The sequence below is a fragment of the Oratosquilla oratoria genome, chromosome 23, assembly GCF_046742065.1.
Source record: "Oratosquilla oratoria isolate Oo_2021 chromosome 23, ASM4674206v1, whole genome shotgun sequence".
In the NCBI taxonomy this organism is placed as follows: domain Eukaryota; kingdom Metazoa; phylum Arthropoda; class Malacostraca; order Stomatopoda; family Squillidae; genus Oratosquilla; species Oratosquilla oratoria.
Window position 1 is genome coordinate 24,298,667 of NC_134799.1, and position 27,902 is coordinate 24,326,568.

The 27,902-nt window shown below is 38.1% G+C and overlaps 1 protein-coding gene across 2 annotated transcripts in view; it reads right to left on the minus strand.

Annotated features, from left to right (window-relative positions):
* LOC143038031 (C2 domain-containing protein 5) overlaps nucleotides 1-27,902 on the minus strand; it is a 212,490-nt gene that overhangs the window by 46,094 nt on the left and 138,494 nt on the right. For both annotated transcript variants that reach the window (XM_076206886.1, XM_076206887.1), the window contains exons 11-15: nucleotides 26,124-26,326; nucleotides 25,916-25,980; nucleotides 19,944-20,080; nucleotides 8,174-8,422; nucleotides 7,963-8,073 (exon numbers count right to left, since the gene is read on the minus strand). In XM_076206886.1, coding sequence (XP_076063001.1) covers nucleotides 7,963-8,073; nucleotides 8,174-8,422; nucleotides 19,944-20,080; nucleotides 25,916-25,980; nucleotides 26,124-26,326 — 765 coding nt within the window. The remainder of the gene's footprint in view (nucleotides 1-7,962; nucleotides 8,074-8,173; nucleotides 8,423-19,943; nucleotides 20,081-25,915; nucleotides 25,981-26,123; nucleotides 26,327-27,902) is intronic.

The window sequence follows — 27,902 nt, forward strand, 5'->3', positions numbered from 1 at the left end:
ATCATACATACATACATATACCAAGGCATTTTCCCCCTTACAAGGGAGGTAGCCAAAAAGAAAAAGGCATAAAAACATTCCCACCCATTCCATCCCCAAATACACTCCACTCCCCTCCACCCTCCCTCCCATCTTAGCACCTCCTGGATGACGGGTCATCCCCTGCACCTTGTCCACTGCCTTGGGTCAGAGGCAGTGCCGCAAGTCACAGCACATCCACAGCAAGGCCGCTCCATTAAATCAGCGACCCCCCCTCTATGTCCCCCCATGCAGAAAAGGAGAAGATGGGGAGAAATCCCTTCGGGCTGCGTCAAATTTTGCTCACACATACTACCTCACCCCCCATCCCCCCACCCATTCCACCTCATGCATCACAACATCATCCATATACAACAATTCTTCCCCAAAGCCCCCTTCACCCCATCCATCCATCCCATCCCAGGACGTCCCCTCATGTTCACTCCCTCCACATCCGCCTTCCACACCTCTCCCACCAGTCCCCATTCACTCACTCCCTCCATGCGTCCAAACCACCCCAACACTCCTTCATCAACCCCATCTCCCAACTCCCTTTCCACCCCTGTTCTCCTCCTCACTTCATCCAGCCCAGCTGGATAATTATACTTACTGTTATTTTTACCTATGTGTATAACCTTGCATTTACTTGTGTTAAATTTCATTAGCCACTTCTCAGACCATTGCTGTAATTTATCTAAATCTTCTTGAACATATGATTGATTTAAGTGATCATTTGCCATTCTGCACAGTTTTGTATCATCAGCAAATTTGGAGACAATAGATTTTAGTCTGTGGTCTATATAATCTATATATACTATGAATAGAAGTGGCCCAAGAATGGAACCCTGAGGAACTTCACTTGCAACATTATTCCATCTAGAAGTTTTGCCATTTAAAACAATTCTCTGTTTTCGATCATTCAACCAAATTCTAGTCCAACTTAATAGGCTACCACTAACTCTGTGTGAAGCTAATTTAGTGAGTAGTCTTTCGTGGGGGATGGTATCAAAAGCTTTTGCAAAGTCTAGATATATTAAATCTATATTGTTTCTTTTGTCATAATTTGAGATAACTGTGTTGTAGAATTCGAGTAAGTTGGTCGAGCAAGAACGTTTCCATTGGAATCCATGCTGGCTATCATTTATCAAACAGTTACTTTCTAAATTATATTTGATAGCATCTCTGATGATAGTTTCCATCATTTTTCCTACGATTGAAGTCAACCTTATAGGCCTGTAGTTATTTGGTTTCTTTTTGTCATTTTTTTTAAAATATGGGAATAATGTTAGCTAGCTTCCATTCTCTTGGGACATCTCTGGATATGATGGATTTCTTGAAAATAATTTCTAATGGAACAACAATCTCATTTTTCATTTCCTTTAAGATTCTTGGATGCCAACCATCAGGCCCTGGTGTTTTATTAATTTTGAGTTTTTCTATACACCTTTTAATTTTTTCTTTTGTTACATTTATCATAGTAAGTTTACCCTAGTCTTTTCACAGGTTTCATTTTGGAATTCCACTTTGAGGTGTTTCATTTATGAATACTGAGCTAAAATAGTTGTTTAAAATATCACACATTCCTTCATTTGAATATTCAAGTTGACCATCAACTGATAATAGTGGATCAATGTGATTCCTAATAACCTTTTTATCTCTAATGTAACTATAGAATTCTTTGGGATTATCTTTGGATTTATTAGCGATATTCATTTCATATTGTCATTTTCATTTTCTTACTGCCTTTTTTAAAATCTCTCTGTATTTTAAACATATTTTTGATAGTCATTAAGTGAACACGAGCATTTGTATTTCTTATAAGCCAGTCCCTTTTCAGCAATACTTTTTTCAGTTTCTTTGTCAAGCCATTTTGGGCGAGCCTGATTTGGGGGCATCTGTCCTTAAACAGGATGTATATATGAATCATCTTAGTAGGCGCATTTTGAAATATTTCCCACATCTGATCTACAGGTCTTTTGCTTAATTTTGCCTCAAAATCTATAAGCTGAAGCTCCTGACATAGTCCTATGAACTGAGCTTTACTAAAATCAGGTATTTTAGATACACAAGTATCTATTCTAATTTTTTTTTAGCAATTTGAATCAAAGTTGTGATCGCTATTTGCAATAGTTTCACCAACTTCTACATTAGTTATCATGATTTTATGGCTAATGATCAATAGATCGAGTAAGTTTCCATGTCTTATGTGCTCTTTTACATGCTGAACTAAGTAACTATCACCGAGAAAATCTATCAAGCAATTACCTATATGGCAGTGTTCAAGGGTCATCCAATCAATGTCAGTAAAATTGAAATCACCATTATCAATAAGTCCCAGTTGCAGAAACTTGACAGTTCTTGAAACAACAGTTTATCATCAGCTAATGATAATGTTTTTGGCCTATATATTACACCTACATTCATTTTATGTTAATTTGTTTGGGTTAATTCTACCCACAAACTATCATATGCATCCTGTTTCACTTTCTCTAAAACACAGGCATGGGCATTGATTTTAACATACAACAGAACACCCCTACCTTTCTTGTGGTTTCTATCCTGATGAAAGTGTTAAATCGCGCAATATTAAATTCAGCTTCAAATTATTTACCATTTCACCTTGTCTCTGTTATTCCTATATCAAGATTTTTGCTTTTGACATACACCTGTATTTCTTGGAATTTATTCCTAATACTACGAGCATGGTATTAAGAAACTTGTGATTATTTTTTTTTTACACATTTTGTATTTCAACATCATGCCTTATATTATAATTTTGTTCTTTATTGACATCTTGCTCTATATTGACATTTGGTCCTTCATTGACATTCAATGCCTCATGGACGTTTGCCCTATCACTGACATCTGGTCCCTCATGGTCATTTGATCTCTTGTGTATACCTTGCCCCCCTATGTTACTACATTCCACACCAGCCACCCGTTGTTCACTAACATTCTGTCCAGCATTCCTTCCTAAAATGATATTCTGCCCTCCACTGACATTATATCCTACCACAATATTTTGTTCTCCACTAACATTACAAACCATCATGATATTTTGTCCTCCACTATCATTATATCCCATCATGATATTTTGTCCTCCATTATTATTACACCCCATAGTGATATTTTGTCCTTTGACATTACATCTTAATGTAATATTTTGTCCTCTATCAACATTATATCCTAAAATGATATTTTGTCATATACAGGTACTCCTCGTTTAACGACGACAATTGGGACCAGCGTGCCGTCGTTAACCGAATTGGTCGTTAAGCGAAAGTGTATACATATACGTACATGTACTGTATGTACAATGTCCAGCAATACATGTATCTTTATTTTCGTGTATTTTCCCTCTTTTATACAGTACATTAAAGCTTTATTTACTGTTTATTTACGGTGGTTAGGTTCCTAAAATTACCGTGTATGACCAAATCCGCGTATGCTGACATTCCATATTGAATACCGGGGTATTTTTTTAGTTTCGACCATGGGCGCAATATAGCAATAGAAAATTAATTATTAATTTTGTAAATTAAAATGCACCAGCGTAATATGCAATTTTGTGGGCGGAAATGAAAGTAAAAAATACCTTGCTACAAGAACGAAGTCGGTACCATAGGCTCGGGACGCCATCTTGTCGTCTGCCAACGTCTCTCACGACAACGACAACGAGGACGAGCCAGATGACATTTAATTTGCAGGTAATGATTTATTAAACACAGGTTAGGTTAGTTTCGTTTAGGTTAGACGAATTAATTTATCATCCTTTCATTTCTTCGACATCGGCATCTATCATAACAAACATGGTGTATCATTCGTCCGACATGACTTCGTTACTTACGAAATCTGTTTTAGCATTTTTTTTTTTCATTTCTGCTCACAAAATTGCATATTACGTTGATACATTATAATTTACAAAATTAATAATTAATTTTCTATTGTTATATTGCGCCCATGGTCGAAACTAAAAATTTACCACTACCAGTATACACTGTACCCCAGGTAGTTTTTGCAGCTTGCAGGATGGTAATGTAGACCTAAGCTTCAGAACACTTTACCTCACAGCTAATATCCACCGTAAAAGTTCATTTATAACATCATACAAATTTGCCTCAGCCAACTTAATTGTCGTACACGACGTCGTAACTTCAGGAGATTTACGTTAAACGTCATAAAGCCCGTCGTTACTCCGAGTTGTCGTTAACCGAGTAGGTCGTTAAACGAGGAGTACCTGTACTAACATATTGCTCTACGTTACTGCTATACCCTACTCTATTTTCCATATATTCCCCTTGCTGACTCACAACACGGTTTTAGGCCACTACACTCCACAAACACTCTTCTGACAAACCTCACACAAAGAATTTTTGATGGCATCAATTCAGATAGTAGGGAACGACAACAACAACAACAACTCTATTTTCCCCAAAACACTCTATTTCCCCTTCCCTTTTAGTTTTTACCCCAAAAAAGGAACTAGTCCATTACAAACTCCCACAATGAGGTTTGTAATAACATCTTTGCCTCTGTGAGTAAGGTGGATCCCATCAGAAGCATAAAGGTCATGATGCCTGGAAAAGAGATACCAAGGATCAAGAAAGCGGTATCCCAGTTGTGTGCACATTCGTGATATCCTCTCATTGATCCCTATGGCTCTACTGTTTCAACACGAGCCTGCGTAGATCCTTGAAAGGATCCCACAGGCTATGTGACAGCTCCAACGCTCCTTTACCTCCTGAAGAAGGACCTTGTAATTCCAAACAAGTTCCTCTGATCTCACCCTACCCACATCGTTACATCCCGTATGGACAATCATAACCGTGTTTGTCCACCTTTGCTCCCTGATGGTCTGGATACAATCAGCGATCCCACGGCCCAGTTGACATACAAGCTTGCAACATTGTTTAGTCTTCAGCTGCAGGATGTCGTCATAGCCTTGCAGCATGGAGTCCCCCACTACCAAGAACTCCTGATTTTCAGCCACTTCATCCTCCAGCAGAGCAAAACAATTGGCTAGAACCAGCGGTTGCTCCACAGGGGACCCACTTACCAAATGCAGGCTTGACAAATGGGACCCCACAGAATGCCACTCGCTCACGACAGTGGCAATAGTGGAGGAGGTGGAATGCTCTTTGGGATGTGGGGAGAATTCATTCTTCTCACAGAGTGCACTCCAGAGAAGACGAATCTCCTCCTCACATATCCTGAGAGAGTCCTCCAGGTTCACACAACCTTCACAAGCCATTTTGCTCCTCCTTCGGCAATACAAACAGCAAAGAGAAAATATAAAACAACAAAAGAAACAAAAGTGGTCACTTAATAAATTAATGTTATATGTAACAATTACAAAAACACAACACAGTCACTTTTCATTATTCGAAGATATAAACTTCACAAGAAATAGTAAACTTAACGAGGTATTCACCAACTGGTGTCTCGGGAGAAGACAAGTTCTCAAGCTGAGGTTCCCTCCTTGTATTTTTCTTTTAACACATTCCATTTCTCTTCCATCTTTGTTTCTTCATTTAAAAAAATTTCCCAGTTAGCATTTTGAATTTTTTTCTTCTAAGTTTTTCAAAATCCGTTTTGTTGTATATTGGTCTTCCTTTTCTATGTTTCTCATTTCTTCTCAAATCAATTTGTTCTTTTAGTTCAAAGTCTATTAGTATTTGGTCACTCTTCCCATTTGGTGTCTTGTACTCCATTTTATCCACTATTTCAGGCTCTGATGTGAATATCAAATCTAGTCTCGGTGGTTCTTCACTGTTTCTATATCTGGTATTTTCCTTCACCCATTGAGTCAATGTGTATTCAATGGTCATATCCAGTAGAATATTTCCCCAAAGTTCCTCTCTACCTTTTACTGTTATTTCTTCCAAACATATTTCTTTTGAGTTACAGTCACCCATAATTACTATGTTTCCTTCTTTCAATAATTCAATCAATGCATTCTTTGTCTTCCAGTATTTTGGAATGATCACTATCTGTCCAAGCCTGTGTTTTTGGGGGCACATATATTACTACAAATTTTCTACTTTTCATATTTCTGTTTTCAACTTTAATCATAATCAATTCCCCATTATTTTTTCCTTCTATTATCTTTGTCACATTTAAACCTTAGTCAAAAACATGACTCCACCCTGTTTCTCCATTCTATTTTTTGACCAATAGTTGTATAGACCTTGTCCCACAGTATTTAATGGACCTTTTAATTTTCTCTCCACATTATGTCTGGTTTCTCTATTAACAGATAGTTGTTTAATTTGTTTAGTCCTGGAATCATACCATCTATGTTTGTATATGCTATTTTTAATTTTTCTTCTCTTTTTTGGTTTACGTTTCCTTTTTTTTATCTACCATTTTTTCAGCCTCAGGTCAGTACTCTCTCTCTCTCTATAAAAAAAAAGAAAAAAAGAAAAAAAAAAAAACTCTTCTTGAACCTCTTTCAGAATTTCTTTTGCAATTTCTTCCTCTTTTTCTCTTTGGTATTTGTATACATTATGATTTCCTTTAATACCATAAACTACAATGCACTTTTTTTTATCCACTGTGTTTCTTACCCCGTTTTCATTTTCTTTAATTACTTTAATTACAGTTTCTTTAGCATTTTCCTCTACCTGCTGTTGTACTATTTCTTTAAATGTTATTTTCTAATTTTCTTACTGTTGTTTCCACTGACTTTTTATTTCTAAGAGATCCATCTTAATTGATTCTCCGACTTTTTTAGTCACTGCTTGTTTTTGTTCTTTGACCTCTTTTTTTCAGTTCCTAATTTTAGTTTCTGTCTTCATTTTTCTTTCTTTCGTTATCACTTCTGATCATACTTAATTAACTTTTTAGTTCATTAAGCTCTCTGTTCATTTCTTCGTTAGTTTTTCATAGATTGGTTATCTCTGTGCATTGCTCTATAATTATTTCGTAAATCTATTAGTTCCTCCATCAAGTTGTTAATGTCTTGATTCCTTAGTACATTGCTATACCTAGTTTCTCTTTCTACATCTAAACCTTTACCTAATATTCCTCTTTCTCTTTGAAACCCTGAAAAATTTTTGTTGTCCCACCTTTGAGTTGACTTTGGGGTATCGTTCAGACAAGTTCTCTTTGGTATCACTCCTAGTGGTGATTAGACTGCTCATGTCCAATCCTCTCTTCGTTAGTTCATTATCCCTTTTTCCTTTTCCTTCCTCCATTTTGTATGTTTATACACTATATCAAACTGGATACCATAGCAGTCACTTGAAAAACACAACTTCTTTTCTGTAAGCACAACATAGGTGTTTCCTTGTTCTTTGCTTGGAGCTTTTCGCTAACCTTCCATTCACGCCAATGCCAGCTTTGTGTGTGTTCATGCCAACGTCAGCGTCGTGTGTTTGAGATGAAATGTCTGAGAAGTATGGTAGTGGTTACTACAGTGAAAAATGAGGTGAGGAGGAGAGCAGGAGTGGAAAAGGAGATGGCAGAGTAGAGCTGATGAAAGAGCATTATTACAGTTTGGGTACATGGAAAGAATGAATGAAGAAATATTAGTAAAAGAGTTGTGGAAGGCAGAGGTGGATGGAGTGAAATTGAGGAGGCAACTGAAGATGAGATGGAGTGAAGGGGGCATTGAGCAACAGGGGAATGTCTGTTGAGCAAGGAAGGGAAAAGGCAGGAGATAGGGGTGAGTGGAGAATAGTTGTGTATAGATAATACTGTGATGCAAGGAAGAGAGGAGGTGGGGGTAGGGAGTGGTTATGTATGAATGACATTTTGAAGCAGCCTGAAGGGATATAGGGATGACCTGTCATCCATGAGAAGCTACAATGAAAGGAAAAAAGGGTGGTGGATGGGAATGGAATGGGTAGGAGTAGGTATGTGTCTGACTTAGCTGCTTCCCTTATAAGGAGGAATAAGGCTTTTGGTATATAGATAGGTAGATAGAGTATGTCCAAATCCTACCTCAAGTACATATGTGTCCTTGTTGCCTGATGAAAGATCCATATCTGGCATATCATCTTCAGAATCATCAGTGTCTGACCCTTTGCTGCAGTTGAGTTCATCAAGCCCATCCTGAATGAAAAAAAACATACAATTCCATATTAGAGACAATAAAAGCATTCATCAAATATTCTTTGTAACTACATGTGTACATGGGAATAATAACTCCTACCGTATTAGATGAGTTGATTTTAACACCATACATTTCCTTATTAGTGATCATGGCTTCCTGAAGGAGTCGTTGTACTTCCAGTCGCTTCTTTTCATCATCATAGCCTGAAGATGCTGCATGTACTCGTAGAGCATTGGGTGGTGGTAAGGCAGAGAGGAATACTGCTGTAGCAGTAGCAACACCCACTAGCATTTTTTCACCTACTGTTACCCGCACACGAAGTCCAAACAGAGCATTCATCCCTTTAACCTGCAAATTTGTCAAGTATTAGGAGATGCACATAATTCTTCGCTAGCCTTATTCTTAATGACACTTTTTATGGAGATGGCGTAAAGTGAAAAAATATATCAATACTGAAAGTTATGTGGGAATTGAAGCAAGTACATAGAAGACTTTAATTCTCAGACATCCCTAAACCTAGCATTACAATCTTATGATTTCTTCATAAATAAATCTTTAACCCCTTCCATATGGTGACGCCAATGTAGGCGTCATGAGGAACAAGTGGGTACGCGAGGATGCCGATGTCGGCGTCTTGATTATATTTATTGTAGTTGTACCTGCGTGACCCCCATACTCTGTAAACTGGCTTCATCATATTTTCTATGGTTATCAAAATTCAAGGGTGAAAGAGAGAATGAGCAATACAGCGGTGACTTTATTTTTTATAATGTGAATATTATGACACAACATCGCATGTCTGGCAGCTAATGCTGCCCGTGAGATTTTGGCCCGGAGTGAAGGGGTTAATGTCACTGTGAACATTATAGTGATACTGAGATGGACTTTTCAGGATACCTAAGGACTACATAGTTTGCTATGGCTATGTTCACCTCAATTAAAAGTGCTGCAAATTACAGATACAAATACATATAATGACTGTTGGTGTGAATTTTACAGCATAGATATGACTGTTGGTGTAAATTTTACAATCTGGAAACCCACAACTTTAATGTAGTTAGCAAGTCAATGACCTTCTCTCCTCCTCAAAGACTGCTCCACGGATAAGTGGTGCATTGTTGTCAGTGTTGTATTAATATATTTACTTATATTATGTCTATCTACTGCCCCAGGTCTCCCTTGCAGAAAATTTATGTCTCCCAGATAACAAGCAACATCCCTTGGATTGGCCCACAAGTCACTCATAAAAGACTTGTGTTTTTGATTGGGTAAGAGTAGAGAAAGCAATGTAAGATAAGGTGTTCAGAGTCTTCTATGTGGTGGTTGCATCTTGGGCAATTTCCATCGGTGGGTAAGTCTATTTTGTTTTGGTACCATTTCAAAGCTGGATGTCAGTCTGACTGCAGACATGATGGTACGATTTTTGAATGTCATGGGAGGGATTTGTCTGTAGAACTGATGTCTAGGAGATTTAGGTGGAGTAGGGAGTTTGGTCTTGGAGTGCCTGTTTTGTGATCTGAGTATGTGTTCAATTAATCAATCAAATATTACCTTGAGTTTCACTAAGTGGAAAACCCACAACTCCACAATAGCTGACAATGGTCCTTGGAACCTCCCACATATATCTCTGCGAAGAAACTTTGGACTGTTGTCTGTGATGTATCAGTATGAGAATATTTCTCTGTCACTGGCTCACAGTGGTAGGGAGAAGAGAGTAGTTGCCAATTGTCAGCTCTCCAAGTGTAAAGTGTAAAAAATACAGTTCAAGTTGATAAAAAGATATCTTGGGCCCAGTTTGGAGACCTAATACCAGCCCCTCAAGGCTGCACATCCTGATGGAGGTGAGAGGGTTGATACATTTTGAAAATGGGCAACTTTGATGTCCATCTTGCAGGACCACCATATGCAGGTACCTGTCATTAGTCCCTACATATGTATTTACTTAGTTGTATTATACGGGAAGGGGAGCTATGCTTGTAGTGACCCATCTTTGTATCTCACAGCATCTAGTTTGTTCTTATATTCTTGTATGGTGTTTGCAAACACTACTATTTTGTCCAATTTGTTCTAGACATCCACCACTCTGTGGAAAACTTTTTTTTTCAAATCTATAACTACCCTTTTTGAGTTTCTTTTTATGCCCACTTGTTTTTCTTCTATCCCACTTTAATAAGTCTTCTCTATCAAGGACTTCCATGCTTTTCATGATTCTGTAAATGGCCAATAGATCACCTCTTTCTCTTCTTTGTTCCAGGGTTGGTAGTTCCAGTTTAGACAATCTTTGCTTGTATGTCAATTTTGAAAGTGTTGGGGCCATCTTTGTCATTGCTCTTTGGATTTTATTTTTCCTTACATATAGACTGGTAAAAGAGGTATGGAAGGCAGATGTGGAGGGAGTGAACATGAGGAGACGTCCTAGGATGAGGTGGATGGATGGGGTGAAGGGGGCTTTGGGGAAGAGGGGAATGTCTATTGAGGAAGGACGGGAGAGGACAGAAGACAGGGGTGAATGGAGAATGGTTGTATATGGATGATGTTGTGATGCATGAGGTGGAATGGGCAGGGTGATGGGGGTGAGGTAGTAGGTGTGAGCAAATTTTGACGCAGCCCGAAGGGATTTCTCCCCGACTTCTCCTTTTATGCAATGGGGGGACATAGAGGGGGGATCGCCGATTTAATGAAGCGGCCTTGCTGTGGATGTGCTGTGTCTTGCGACACTGCTTCTGACCGAGGGCAGTGGACAGGGTGCAGGGATGACCCGTCATCCAGGAGGTGCTAAGATGGGAGGGAGGGTGGAGGGGTGTGGAGTGTATTGAGGGATGGAATGGGTGGGAATGATTTTATGCCTTTTCCTTTTTGGCTACCTCCCTTGTATGGGAGTAAAAGCCTTGGTATATGTATGTATATGTATATATATATATATATATATATATATATATATATATATATATATACATATATATAAAGATATATATATATAGATAGATATATTAACAACCACAATGCACTTTAATTCTAAGCCATCAGCATCGGGAGACCCAATGGGGCCACATCCAGAAATTGAAATGTGGTACTGCCAAGGACTCGAACTCAGCAATCACATGACAAGTGCCGTAGTAACTAACCAACTACGATATCAAGAGAGATATCTCTTTTGATAGCGTAGTTGGTTAGTTACTACGGCACTTGTCATGTGATAGCTGAGTTCGGGTCCTCTGCAGTACCACATTTCAGTTTCTGCATGTGGCCCCATTGGGTCTCCCGATGTTGATGGCTTAGAATTAAAGTGCATTGTGGTTGTTAAAATGTATCTCTAATCACTGGGACCCATTCAGTGTTGTACATATATATATATATATATATATATATATATATATATATATATATATATATGCAACCACTCCTCGTTTAACGACCTACTCGGTTAACAGACCAATGTTCGTTTAACGTACAGACGCTCCTCTACTTACGTTCATTCGTTTTACGTTTTTTCGATTTTACGTTTGAACTGACTGTAAAAAAAATTGTAAAAAAAAAAAAAAAAAAAAAAAAAAAAAAATGGAGTGATTTTTTTTAGTTTAGCGCGCTCTCCGTAGTTCAAACGATACTTGCGCATGACGCTGCGTCCATTGTTTACGTTGCACAAACGACAAACTGAACATGCCTTGCCTCCTCCTCCTCCTCCACCATCTCAATTTATGTTGCTTGAATTTCATTTATTTGAAATTAATGTTATTATTTTACAATGTTATGTGTATAATTAATGATTTAGGGGTGTTTTAAAAGATACGGTAATAGAATTTACGGATGTATAGTACAGTAACAACTTACGTTCATTTTCAACTTACGTTCGGCCATTCGGAACGTAACTAAAACGTAAGTTGAGGAGCGTCTGTATATCTCCCGAAGTTACGACGTCGTGTACGATAAGTTGGCTGAGGCAAATTTGTATGATGTTATAAATGAACTTGTGCAGTGGATATTAGCTGTGAGGTAGTGTTCTGAAGCTTAGGTCTACATTACCATCCTGCAAGCTGCAAAAACTACCTGGGTTACAGTATATACCGGTATTGGTAAAATTTTAGTTTCGACCATGTGCGCAATATAGCAACAGAAAATTAATTATTAATTTTGTAAATTATAATGTATCAACGTAATATGCAATTTTGTGAGCGGAAATAAAAAACAAAACAAAAAGGTGCTAAAACAGATTTCGTAAGTAACGAAGTCATGTCGGGCGAATGGTACGCCATGTTTATGATAGATGCCGACGTCGAAGAAATGAAAGGATGATAAATTCGTCTAACCTAAACTAAACTAACCTAACCTGTGTTTTATAAATCATTACATGCAAATTAAATGTCATCCGGCTCATCCTCGTTGTCGTCGTTGTGAGAGACGTTGGCAGGCTTTTCAACCACTCTCTCAGCTTGCAGGAATGCATGTACGAGTATCTCCGCTCCATAACATTCCTTCAAGAAAATGTACCTGGCGAGGTACTATCGGAAGTACCAAGGCCGTCAACTGACAGACAAGATGGCACCCCGATCCTATGCTACCGACTTCATTCATTAGCATACAGGAGTCCCTCAAATAACGCGGGGGTTAGGTTCCTGAAATTACCGCGTATGACCAAATCCGTGTATGCTGACTTTCCATATTAAATACCGAGAACCGTATGTATGTGTATGTGTACATGTGTGTGTGCGTGTATTTACCTAGTTGTATTTTACGGGAAGGGGAGCTATACTTGTGGGGTCCCGTCTTCATATCTTGTGTGTGTGTGTGCGAGCGTGTATGTGGTGTATGTATGTGGCGTTTGTGGCGTATGTATGTGTTTGTGCATATATACATGTGTGTGTGTGGCATATATGCATACAGGTAGTCGTCGACTTGCGACCGAGTTCGGTTCCAACAGACAGGTCGTTAGTCGATCTGGACGCAAGTCGGACTTTATATATATACAGTATATATTACCCTTTAAATATTATTTTTGTTACTTTATACATATATATTCTCTATTATATTTAGCATACTGAAATAATCCTAGCATCTTTGAACTATGTTGTATAGTATTTTTTAAACCTTTTTTTATAATTTTATCCGATTTTCTTTGGGAAACGTAGCCTAGGCCTAAACATACTGAATAAAATCCTATCATCTTTGACCTATGATATTTAATACTGTATTTTTTAACAATTTTATTATTCTATCATCAGACTTTCTTTAGGAAACGTATGCATACTGAATAAAATCTTATTATCTTTGAGCTACGTTGTTTAATATTCATTATTCTTTTTATAATTGTCGTTAGGAAACATACCCTAGGCCTACGCATACTGAATAAAGTCCTGTCATCTTTGACCTACAAATACTTTTTTGTTGGTTAAATTAAAATCATTGTACTGTTATCGACAACAGACTAGGCTTAAACAAAGTTTACTGTTATATTTTATTAATTGCAAAACATAAAAATACATAATGCAAGGCAAAATTGGGAAAAAAATATTTCAAAACATTCTTTTAGTTTACGTACTGTACCGAAAATATTGCAAAACATAAAAATACAAAATGCTGTACCGAACATATTGTTATCGACAACAGACTAGGCATAAAAAAGTTTTACTGTTACATTTTATTAATTGCAAAACATATTAAAATATAAAATCCAAGGCAAAATTGAGATCCTCTCTTTGTCTTGTAAAATTATCGACACTGTAGAATGTGATAACTGAAGTTCACGTGCTATCACATTAATTTTCTTCCCTCCTTCATAATGTTTTATCACTTTCTTTTTTGTGTCAAGATCAATAATCTTTCTTTGTTTCTTGGCAGGCTTGGAAATATCGAAAGATAATTTACTTTTAGACATTTTCATGGGGGTTTGAAGCACAAAAAATTTAAAGATATAATCCTTGTCATGAATGAAGTCAGAAATACCACATGCTGAATGTGAGGGAAGCTGACGCTGCCGGTAGCCTGCCAAAACTATCGTACTCGCGTCTCGCGGCATGCAAAGTAAATGTACTGCACTGCCAGGCATAACATTGCAATTCTATTACTCTATTAAATGTTAAATATTATTGCACTATCTCGTGGTCGTAAAGTCGATCAGTCGTAAGTCGCATAGGTCCTAAGTCGACGACTACCTGTATGTGTATGTGGCGTATATACATGTGTGTATGTGGCGTATATACATGTGTGTATGTGGCGTATACACATGTGTGTGTGTGTATGTGGCATATGTATATGTGTGTGTATGTGGTGTATGTATGCGTGTGTGGCATGTGTGTGTGTGTGTGCGTGCGTGCGTGTATGTGTCTGTGTTTACATGTACAAGTAAGCATGTACGTGCGTGTGTCTGCGTTTGTATTTGTATGTACATGCACGTGCATTCACAACATACACTGGTTGTCTAACACGTGTTTACGTGTGCGTGTCTACACGTGTGTAAGCGTGTATATGTCTGTTTTTGATCTCCCAAACCACCACCGCCAGTAACAACAAGAACCTCGTAAGAGAAATTAAGACACGACAAGCGTAGTCATTATCAGACTTATTTGTTGTGTTCCAAACGAAAGAAACATTACACTTCAACAGGTTAGGGCGGTAAAATTTCACGATAGCATGGCGCAGGTGGTGGAAGCGACAAGCTAAAGCTTGTTGGCTACCCCCCTACCACTACCTACTCCCCTCCCTCCCTCCTGCATCAGTACCCGGAGGTTGACACGTAACCGCAGGCAGCCACCCACGGCTATCCCCTCGCCCCACACCCTTGTTTGAGCAGTTCCCGGTGTATATAATGACCGCGTTATATGAGGATCGACTGTATATGGTAAAATAGAGAGCAGTCACCACAAACGTTTGCGATGTTGCCGCGTGTGTGTGTATGCGTGCCCAACTCGGCGCGAATTTTAAAACGGTTCTCTACATTTGAGATTATTTTGAAATAAAATCTGCGTATGATTGAATCCGTGTTATTCAAATCCGCGTTATTTGAGGGACTCCTGTATTTGCTTGTAGCAAGGTATTTTTTATTTTCATTTCCGCCCACAAAATTGCATATTCCGTTGATACATTTTAATTTACAAAATTAATAATTAATTTTCTATTGTTATATTGCGCCCATGGTCGAAGCTAAAAAAAAAAATACCCCGGTATTTAATATGGAATGTCAGCATACGCGGATTTGGGGTCATACACAGTAATTTCAGGAACCTAACCACCGCGTTATTTGAGGGCTTTATGTACTATCAAAACAGTAAATAAAGCTTTAATGTACTGTATAAAAGAGGGAAAATACACGAAAATAAAGATACATGTATTGCTGGACATTGTACATACAGTACATGTACGTATATGTATACACTTTTGCTTAACGACCAATTTGGTTAACAACGGCGACGCTGGTCCCAATTGTCGTCGTTAAACGAGGAGTGGTTGTATATATATATATATATATAAATTTGTATTGGGTGTCCATAGTGTCGCAGCATACTCCAATCTTGGTCTTATCAATGTGACTAGCATTTTTTCTTACCATTACCTCATCCAAGTCATTATAACCACCTTTATTGATCTTAATAAATTGTAGGTTTCTCCGACTAATTTGTTTATCTGCTTGTCTGGGAACATGTCTTTGGTGATAATTATTCCTAGGTCCTTTTCAGAACCAACTTGCTTTACTTCCTTTGCACCAATTTGATATTGTCCTGATATTATTATTTTTTTTTTTTACTTTTTCCAAATTCCATTGTACTACATTTCTTAATGTTGAAGTTCACTTCCCACTTCTGACTCCATTCCCAGACCTTGATCAGGTCTCTCTGTAGAGATTCACAAAAAAAATTCTATATTTACTTTCTTCAGTAGTTTTGCATCATCTGAAAAGAAGTTCATGTAACATTCTACACCTCATCCATGTCATTTACATATATAGCAAACATTATCGGAGCCAATACTGAACCTTGTGGGACTCCACTTATCATTTCTTCCCAAGTAGATCTTTTATCTCTGAGCACCACTCTATTTTCTCCCATGCTAGAAATCTTCCATCCATTTCAATACTTTTCCTTGTATACCTTCTGTTGTTTTGATTTTTCTTAATAGTTTTTTGTGTAGTACTTTATCAAATGCCTTTTGTAAGCCCAGGAAAGCAGTCTGCCCATCCTTCCCTTTCTTGCATTATATCTATCAACTTTGAATAGAAACAGATCAAATTTGTGGCACATAATCTTCCCTGCCTAAAACCAAATTGTTTTGGATTTAGTATATTGTTCTCCTCCAATGTTTAGTCCATTCACTTTTAATGACTTTTTCACAAATTTTTGCTATTGTAATTGAAAGGGAGACTGGTCTACAGTTTGTTGGGTCATCCTTGTCTCCCCTTTATATACTGGCATGATATTGGCATTTTTCCAGTCTTGCAGTACCTTTCCTTCTTTGAGTGAGCAATCTATTATCTTATATATTATGTCCATGAGTTCATCAATACATTCTTTTAGAATCCAGTTTGCAAATCCATCTGGGCCAAGTGATTTTCTGACATCAAGGTTCATTATTTGGTACATTATTTCTTTCACTGGGGGGATCTTTCTCCCTTTCCTTCATCCCAATTATGTGTTTTCTTTTGTGAATACAGATTTTAAATGTTTGTTCATAATTTCAGCCATTTCTATATCCTCTGTATATTCTATATTCCTTTGATGTAGTTTTACTATTTCCTGTTTATTTTTTTATTTACCATTTACACATTTGTAGAATAATTTAGGCTGATCTTTACATTTGTCTATTTTATATTTTTCATAGTTTCTTTTTCCTTCCCAGCATATTTCTACATATTCATTTCTTAGGTTGATATATATTTGCAACTTTCCAGGGTTTCTTTTTTCAATCTTTTCCAAGCTTTGTCTCTTTTATCTTTTGCCTCACTACATGTTTTGTTATACCAGCGCTTAATGTATACCTTTTCCTGTTTCTGTTTTGGTACATATTTATCTACTGCAAATTTTCCCACTCTGTGCACTTCCTCTATTTCATTTTCTATTTCTTGTTCTTCATCTTGTACTAGTTTTAGAACTTTTCTTGCCAATTCTTTCTCTTCTTTATCTCTCAGGGACCAATTTATGTTACATTTTCCCTTTAAACCATACACTACTATACACTTTTTTTTTTGTCCATTTTATCTCTTACCAGATTTTCTTTTTCTTTAATTAACTGGAGGACTACATTTATTGATGTACAATTTCTTTAAGAATTACCTTTTCATTTTCTTGGTCTTTCCTCCACTCATTCTTGAGTTGTTGTAAATCATCCTCTCCTAAGTTTCTTCCATTTTTCTCAGTCATTGCCTTTATTTGTTTGTTTACTTCTTTCTTTATGGTCACACTATTAGTGTCATTATTTTTAAACCTCTCATTTTCACAAGTTAACTCAGCCATTTCTTTTTTAATGCACCTCTTTATTTATTTCAGTATTTGTTTTCCTTAGGTCACTCACTTCCTTATTTCTTAATTCACTTTCTTTAGATTATTTGTCTCTTGTTTCCATGATTCCTTCATAAATCTCATCTCCTTTTCTATGTCTATAATTTTATTAAAAAAGTCTTTTCTCATACCCAGTGACAAGAAAAAGGTCCTTCGCCACTATCTAATAAAAATATTTTCATACCCAACGGTGATCTGATGCTCATATTTACATTATACTTTGCTATTGTGCCAGTAGATGGCTTTGGGTACATGTTTACATTATGGTTCAATGCTATGCCACCAGCGGGCTTCTCTGGCCTATTATCATTATCTTCCATTTTACTTCAATGCTCTCTATTTGTGCTGAAATCTAACCATCTTAGGCATCCATGAGCACTCCCCTTCCCATTTAACACAACCTAGTTATCCTGCTATTATAGCACTGTTGAGACATTCCACTTTTAACCACTTCAGTACGGGACTTAAATCTCGTGGGCAGCAGCCAATGCCAGCCGTACGACGTGTCGTAATAATACTCGCATCATAAAATATAGTCACCGCTTATATCGATCGTTCTCTCTTTCACCCGCGAATTTTGAAAACCACAGAGAATGGGATTCAGGGCACATTTGAGAGAATGTAAAAACATAGGGGCGACTACAATAAATATAATCAAGACGCCGATATGGCAGCGTCGCGAATCCACTTGCTCCCCATGACGCCTACATGTGCGGCACCGTATGGAAGGGGTTAACATGTTTCTCGGGAGCTCCAAATTTTATGTGTTGTTAGTCTGGATGTTTGCTTGTGTGTGAATGTGGTGCAAGTATGGGTGTGCAGTTGGCACCCCTGGCACAGGGTCAAAGGTCACTGTGTAGATAAGAAGGCAAATAGGACATTGGTTGATGCATATGGGCAGTGCCTATGTGGGGCGAATGGTGAGGCACGAGTGATAAAAGTGCAGTCTAAGAAAAATACAGACAAACCTTACGAGTAGGGCTGATAGGTGATATGAGTGAAAGAGAAACTAGTGAGAGGGGTCTTTGTTAACAACATTAGTGAAAAAACAGGAATTAGAGAACCAGGAAACAACATAGATAAGGTAAGTGATACATTGCTATGTGAACGCAGTATTATATTTCAATATATTAGAAATATTTTTATAAAGTTCACTGTTAGTATTTTCTTTAGTTTTTAAATTTTGTCTTGCTTCAGGGGACAATTGGGAGGACTGTGTTTGAACTGTTTGCACCAGTTTCTGATCTACTCTATTTGAATTCATCTGATTACATCAGTAGATAGATGTTTTTAGGTGCTAAAGATGACATGTATAAATACTTTTATTACAGAAACATACATATATACATCCATTTATATACTGTTATGAAGGGTGATGCTAATATATGGGTACATATTTAGGTAGCTACATAGGTATACTGTATGTAGATTCAGATATGTATGGAACATCTACCCTCATTCATGTGCATGCATTTGTTGGTATACTCAAGTACAGCAGACAACAGGTAGTCTCCATATGCTAGCCTGAGTGCCCATACATGATATTTTTTGTGGTTCCTTTGTTACTGTAGCTTATTTTACATTGTTTATATTGAACAAGTCAATGACAATCCCCCTTCTTGTCTGTGATATCATAAATGTAGTGCAGATCAGTGTTAAACATTCATAAGAGAAGAATTGAGTTATCACATGTTTGTAAATGTAACATTTAGAAAAGTAAATGAAGTGAAAACTGTGTATTAGTTACCCTCTTTACACTAATCACCCATGCATGAAACCTTGACCAGAATCCAATGGCTTGTATTATTAAACTATGACTTATGAGAATTAGGTCCATAACAATGCTAATACACATTTTAAAAGCAAATTAAACAATGAAAATTTTACTCTTATTAGCGGTTCAATAATATGATCATTACTTCAGTCATCATATACCAAATCTTTCAAAAGGCACATCATCATCTGATGTCAGAGGTTCTTGAAGTATATCGTGAGATACATTTATCAAAGAATTAATGTAAGGATCAAACTCAGAATCAGATGAAATGGCTTTGACTCCTGGTTCCCTCCTGCTTCAAACTGACTGTTCCCCAGTGACATTGGTGCCACTCTAAACCACAGGATGTCAAGGTCAGCTTTCATACATGGTGTATAAGATGACCCCTAGTTTTGGGGTGATATTTTCAATGTTCAAATACCATCCTCTGTTGCAATATATGGTACACGGGATGATTTTAGGAAGCCAGACTTGGCATATGAATGGAAGGACCAATCCAAGGGGAGACAAATGGTTAGAAATGCTTATCCTGCATATAAGTGGGAAATAGTGAAAGAAAAAGAGATTGATGCTTGCCTCCTGTAGATCAATCCAGAAATAAAATTACCTTTAATTTGTTCATAAGCTGGCGATGCAATTCATACTCCAGAAATGGTAGGGAATCTGAAATATCCTTTGCATTTAGTTCACCCTTGAGGTCCTTCTTGACTTTTGCCACACGTGCTTGTATCATGGTGCCACGACCTGCAAATAAATCTAATACTCAGACCTAGAAAAGAGAATTTATTCCTAATAAACTTCTTATACACATTGTAAAAAGTACTTGATTATATCCCTGAAAAGCTAAAATTACATACAGATACCAACAGCTTTTTTCCCTCTTATAAGGGAGGTAGCCAAAATATAAAGGCATAAAATCCACTCTCACCCATTTCATCCCCACATACCCTACTCCCATTCACCCCCCTCACTCCCTCTTATCTTGGTTCCTTCTGGATGATGGGTCATCCCTACATCTTGCCCACTGTCCTGGGTCAGAAGCAATGCAGCAAGACACAGCACATCTACAGTAAGGCCACATCATTTAATTAGCAGCCCCACTCCTTATCCCCTTATGCAGAAAAAGAGATGGGAAAAATCCCTTCAGGCTGCATCAAAATATCATTCACACCTACTCCCTTAACCCCCCATTCCCCACCTACTCCCTTCCATGGACCACAGCATCATCTATACACAACCATTCTCCACTCACCCCTATCTTCTGTTTTCTCCCTTCCTTCCTCAACAGACAATCCCCTCTTTCCCAATACCTCTTTTACCCCATACATCCATATCCATCTCATCCTTGGTTGTCCTCTCATTTTCACTCCTTCTACCTCTGCCTTCCATACCTTTTTTACTAATCTTTCTTCATTCATTCTTTCCATGTGTCCTAACCATCCCAATACTCTTTTATCAACCCTATCTCCCAACTACCTTTCCACCCCTGTTTTCCTCCTCACCTCCTTGTTTCTCACTCTATCCAACCTAGTAACCCCTATCATACTTCTCAGGCATTTCATCTCAAACACATTAAAAATAAATTGGATGCGGAGAGATACGAAAACGGGTCACTATGAGCATAGCTCTCGTCCCATAAAATACAACTAAGTACATACAAACTTCTCTTTTCTTCCTCTCTTATGTTCCATGTTTCTGCCCCATACAGTGCTGTTGCCACAATCACTCCTTCATACAATCTCCTCTTAGCATCCATTCCCAAACGTCGATTTCTCATTACACTTTTTAAACTCCCAAGGCATTTAATTGCTTCTCTAAATCTACATTCTACCTCCACCTCCACTCCCTTTACCGCTACATTAGCACCCAAGTATCTAAAGCTATCCACTTCCTCCAGTCTCCCTCCCTTAATACTAACTTCCAATTTGCTGCCACATTCTCCCCTTGTATATCTCATCACCTTATATCTATCCATGTTTATCTTTTACTTCCTTTATTTGCGCACCTTCCCCAACTCTGTCATTTTCTTAATCCCTCCTCTGATCCTGTCACAAACACAGTATCATAAGCAAACAACAACTGACTTATCTCCCATTTTACTCCATTTTCTTTAACCATTTCCAATCCCCAGCCCATTACCTCTTGCACCACACCATCCATATATAAATTGAACAGCCAAGATGATCAGAGGCACACATCATTTTGTCTGTGATAGAGGAAATCTTTGTTCATAGAGAAATGATGATACTTTATTATACTGCGATTGTCCATTATGCTATCCCCCCACCCCTTGTTACTGTCCTGTACCATTTCTCTGAATATTAATTTTCTTTTTTCACTTGACCCTGTGGTGGGGGAAAAGAATACAGCTACCAAGTCTTCCCACTTGAGTCATACGAGGCAACAAAAACAGGATGGGGATAGGACTAGGCGTCCTCCCTGTTGTCCCAATGGGGACATTCCTAAAAAAAAAGTAAAGGCAGGCTTTACTACTCTCATAAAAACTTTTGACTGCTCTTAACAGCTTTCCTCCTATGCCCTATATCTGCAAAACCTCCTACAGTGCCTTCCTGTCTACCCTGTCATAAGCCTTTTTCAAATCCATAAAGCCCCCAAAAAACATCCTTACCTTTTCCTAAAGCTTTCTCACATATGCCTTACCACAAAAATGATCTCTTCTACAACCTTCTTTGCTTCCTCATCCCACCACTCACTACCCTTCCTATTTCCTCCCATCCTCCTTGTTCCACACACCAACTTTGCACACCTTGCAATTCCCTCATTGAACCATCCCCATTCCTCCACTCCTAATTCTATTCTATACTTCACTCCTTCCCACTCTTCTCTCAGCTTCTTCTTGTACTCTTCCTTTTTTTTCTCATTTAAGCAGTTAACTTTAACCACCTCCCTATCTTCTTTCCTTTTCCTCTTTCTGCATCTATTCACCACTCTCACTTACCTTCCACCAGAAAATTCTCTTGACATTCCCCCCACTCTCTCCCAATAGAATATATACATTCAAAACTCTTTCCACTCTTCTCCTGGTTACCACTATATAGCATTAACACTCTATCTACCACCCTTCCATCCACCACCCTCTTCCATGTGGGCTTATGCTTGACTTTCTTCCTAAACACTGTATCTACTATCATCAACTCTCTAGACACATCATCATCAATTCTCCACTATGATTTTTTCCTGGAACTCCACACTTCCCAACCACTCCATCTATTGGTTTGTTTCCTACCCTAGCATTAAGATCTCACAATACCACTACATTGACATTTCTCCCTAAACCCTCTATGCACTCATTTAAATCTATCCAAAAAGCCTCCCTTTCCTCTACTCTTCTCACTACCAGGCCCATATGCACTTACAAAAACCCATATCTCCTTTCCCAGTTTCACCTTCATCCACATTAACCTTGAAGAAAGCTCCTTCCACTCCACCACATGCTTACCTATCTCTTCACTTTCTAGTATAGCCACCTCTTCTCTCACTCTTCCTCTCTTCACTTCTGACACCCTCCCCTCTACACTCCCAAATTCACCCCTCCCTTTCAACTTAAATTCACTCAATGCCAACATATCCACCTTTCTTTTCACAAACATACTGCCTATCTCTTCCCTTTTACTTTCATCTGTACCACATCCACGCATACTGAAAGACCCTCTTATGCCTTTGCTTTTTTTAGAAATGTCTCCTTTGGGGCTACAGAGAGTAGGATACCTAGTCCTACCCCCATCCCATTTTTGTTATCTTTTGCAGCTCAAGTGGGAACACTCTGTGGCAGTATTCTTCTCCCCCACCACAGGGTTTGAAAAAAAAAAAAAAAAAAAAAAAAAAAAAAAAAAAAAGGAAATAAACACTTAGAGAAGTGATACAAGACAATATTAAGAGGGGGAGGGCAGCATAATGGAGGGATGATCGCAGCATGATAAAGTATCATCATTTCTCTATGAATAGATTTCCTCTATCAGACAAAATGATGTGTGACTCTGGTCCATAGAGGCACCCCATACAGACCCTAAAGTATTAGTTGCATGCTACTAAGCAGCTTTAAACCCCACAATAACATGCAGCCAATACTCCAGATATACTTTTGTTTGCCCCAGATTTTTCCTGCAAGAGAACCCATGGTATCACGGTGACCAGAAACAGCCTTTTGATTGGCCAATAAATCCCTCAAGGAAGAAATACTGTATTGTTGTCTGAGTATGGATGAAGTAGGGCACTGTATGATCAGGATGTTCTGTGTGGTGGTATCATCTGGGGCATTTGTTTCTGCGACCAGACCTTTCTATGTTGGTATTACTTTAGTGATGGATGGTGACCTGCACATAGTCCCAGTAGTTCATGTCTTTTACACACTCAATATTGCTGGTGAAGGCTCTTTGAATACACTCAAGTTTCTCTATCTTCCCTGTACTGTCTGGGTTCCACTGTTGGTGACAGTATTCAACTTCAGGTAGTACCAAGGTTTTCCACAATGTAATGAAGCAATCTTTGTCTCTTGATATAAATGTTCTGATAATTTTCTGGTCCTGTCAAAAATGTTGTCAATGTGTGTGGTAAACTTGCCATCTCAACTCTACATTGCTCTCAGATCTCCAACATTTCCTTTGTTCATGATCTCCCTGTGAGCTGTGATGTAGAGTTGGATGTTATTCATGAGGCCTTTGCTATATCTCATCAGTTCAAACTTGGTTTCATTGAATTTCATGGCAAAAGATCTCTATCAAAAGAAACTTCAAATTGTTGTTTGCATTGTATTTGTGTGTCACTGTTTCTATGTCACCAACACTCTCTAATTTAACATATAAACAAAGATTGGATAAACTAAATCTACCAACCCTGGAACAAAGAAGAGAAAGAGGTGATTTACTAACCATCTACAGAATTATGAAAGGGATGGAAATTCTTGATAGAGACGACTTACTAAAGTGGGGCAGATGAAAAACAAGAGGACACGAGAAGAAACTTAAGTAGGACAGTTACAGAAGAGATCTGAAAAAGAATAGCTTCCCACACAGAGTAATAGATATCTGGAACTAACTGAACGAGGAAACAGTGAGTGCTAAAACTATACAAGATTTTAAGAACAAACTGGATGCAGAAAGATACAAAACTAGGCCACTACGAGCATAGCTCTCTTCCCATAAAATACAACTAGGTAAATACCAGCAAATAGTAGAAAGGGGGGGGGGGGGTAGGGGTTTGGAGGAGAGGAGACAGTGTTTTACAGAGAGGAACTTTGAGTTGAGGCTCTAAACACTGTTGAAATGAACAGAGAGACAGGGAGAACATTAAGACACTTCTCAATAAGGGATCCTGAGGCTGATTGTGAGGACTTCAACTGACTTAAAAAAAAAAAAAGCATCAGATTTGGTGCACTAGGCAGTATATAGATAATCAGACACTTTGTCTTAGAGAGCATCAGTAGCACAAAAAGTTTAAAGGAAGGGCAGTCAGTGACATAGCACAACAGATGAAGGTGTTAGGGGCTCCAAAGCTCCTTGCCTCTGTTTCTCCAAAGTAAACCCATGCAGCTGTGCAGGGTATTAGAGGAATGAGCAAGATGCTAGCACAGAAGCTTTGTTGGGTCTGGAGGGGCTGCAGCTCCTTCCCTTCATTTCTTGCTTGTGTTGTAAAAATTTTGCAGCTGCAAATTGGGTGGTCTTGCTTGGGATAGCTCACCAGCTAGATGAAGGAAGGTGAGGCTATATTTGGGGCACCTTTTCTAGCCCTTTCCCATGTAGGATGAGTAGAGTAGATCCCAAAAAGAATTGCTTAGATATGCAAGTGGCTATTGAATTGCACTAAATTCCAGTACCAGGTGACACTGGGTGTGCACCACCCCATGTGGGTTATGACTACAGGCTTCCAGAGATCACAATCTCCTGGCCCCTACTGTCATGCACTATCATCTATCTATTTCTATATACCAAGAGATTTCTTTCTCTTCATAAGTGAGGCTGCCAGACAAGGCATGGACCCACTCCCCATCCCCTCCCAATCCCATCCATAACCCAGTTGTCTTCTATTGCTACTGGAACTTTTATCATTATCAATAAAAAACAAAGTTATTGTTATGTAGGAGGAGGAAAAGACAGTGATTCAGTATACTGTCAGTTAATTGTTATCTCACATTTAGCATCAACTTCCCTGTTAGTAATTAATCATGGGGCATCCCAAGATGATGAGGCAGCAATCATCCATTCTATAAGGAGAGCATAACTCCCCTGACAGTGGAGAAAATGAACACAGTAATCCTTCCCTCATCTGAACTGCCATTATCTAAACCTCACAATTAATACAGGATTTATATGTAATGTATACCACTTATATTCCTTCAAAACTGAAAATTTAGCACTGGAGTGGCTGGGTGGAGACTGAAAGGGGGGGAGAGTAATCTTATCTTGCATACCCAAATCATCCCCAAATCTGAACCTCCTGTGGCCCAATTAGTTTGGATATGGGATGGATAACTTTATATTCATTGTTTATATAAAAAATATGTATATGTACATGTGTTCTACATATACCTGAATACAACATATAAGTGAAAGCCTTACACACCCGTGACTGCCAGTGATGATGGTGGTTCCAAGGTTGTGAAGAGCACATCTGGCACTTTACCTCGTCTGTAATACCATATTATTAAATATCATTCAACAATCCACTACTATAATCTAAGTATAATTTTCATCACAATTATAATAAATTTATGACAAACAAAAATTTTTCCTTTTAGTAGTTATCCAAGAACTGTTAAAAAATCTCTTACCTACAGATATTACATTTGGAAATTTTGACACGAAAAGGTAAGGAAGTGTCTGAATAGGGAACATGACAGAGTCCACATGAAGGAGGTACTGTCGCCACATGTCCTCCAGCTACTGTGACAGAAGTCGGTCCTGATGTTCCTTCTCCAGATGACCCACCTCCACCCTCCTCACTTGTGCCTGGCTGACTTCTAGACATGACACTCTGTATGTCACAATACGATACACATTAAAATCTGTGGGTCTGAAACCCATTGTTTTGAAGAAAAAGAATAAAAAGAAGATATAATGTGTGGTTGGTATTCTGACATAGTGCTGAAAGGACCCACATTGGGTACCTGCATATGGTGGTTCTGCATGATGAACATCAGAAAGGATCTCCTTTGTTGCCTATCTTCAAAACCCATCAACATCTTCAACTCTATATGGAACTTGACACTTGGTCTTCAGACCCTAAGATCTCTACCAATTTTGAGTGTATTTCCTCCACCTTTTCACATAATAACAGCTGAAAGCTGTCAAGTGCTCCCCACCTTCTACACTATCAATAAAATAATCGGAGAAACCTTCAACCTATTAAGGTCAATGAAAGTGGCATTTGACTATTTGGATGAGGAAATGATTAAAAAATATACTAAAAAGAATATAAAGAAATTAGAAAGAATACAAAGAGCAACAACAAAGATGGCACCAACTCTCTCCAAATTAACATACGAACAAAGATTGTCCAAATTGGAACTACCAACTTTGGAACAAAGAAGAGAAAGAGGAAATCTACTATCTATAGAATTATGAAAGGAATGGAAACCCTAGATAGAGATGATTCATTAAAATGGGACAACAGAAAAACAAGATATGAAAAAAAAATCAAAAGGATAATTAAAAGATCTGAAAAAGAATAGCTTTCCACATAGAGTGGAGGATACCTGGAATAAATTAGATAAGGAAACAGTGTGTGCAAACAGTATTCAAGATTTTAAGAAAAAACTTGATGCTGAAAGATACAATGACAGGTCACCATGAGCATAGATCCTTTCCTGTATAATACAACTGGGTAAATACTGAACAACAGACAATATTCCAATATTTCTTCTGAGAAGAAAAGGCCTGAGGACTGTAGCTGGCTACTGTGAGGATATAGGCATCCATTCAATGAAACTCAAGTGTGGAATAGCAAGATATAAATATCAGTTCAATGATCAGATAATGTTATGTCAATGGATTGTGCTGTAAATACACTGTTTGCTATGGGCACAAAATATACAATTTATCCTTTCTATGGTCACGTTGATGGGAATTTGGCTACCTCCCTTGTAAGGGGGAAAAAGACTTTGATATATGTATATATGTATGGTCAGGTTATAATGCAGACTTACTGCTGTTGAGGGACCAATGACAGGTACCTGGATATGGTGGTCCTGCAAGCTGGACAGCAAAGCAGCCCATTTTCAAAACCCATGCTGGTCTTGCATTTGCTTAGTTTTGGGCTAGAACCCCAAACTTCTCACTGATTCCATCCAGTGATTGTCCCTGGGCCCAAAAGTCCAAGTCCAAAGGGCAAAGGTGCTTTACCTGGTTGTATTTACATAATTGTATTTTATGGGACGAGAACTATGCTCGTAGTGACCCGTTCTCATATCTCTCTACATCCAGTTTATTCTTAAAATCGTGTATAGTTTTGGCACTCATTGTTTCTCCATTTAGTTTGTTCCAGACATCAATCACTCTATGTGGGAAGCTATTCTTTTTCAGGTCTCTTCTGTAACTGTCCTTCTTTAGCT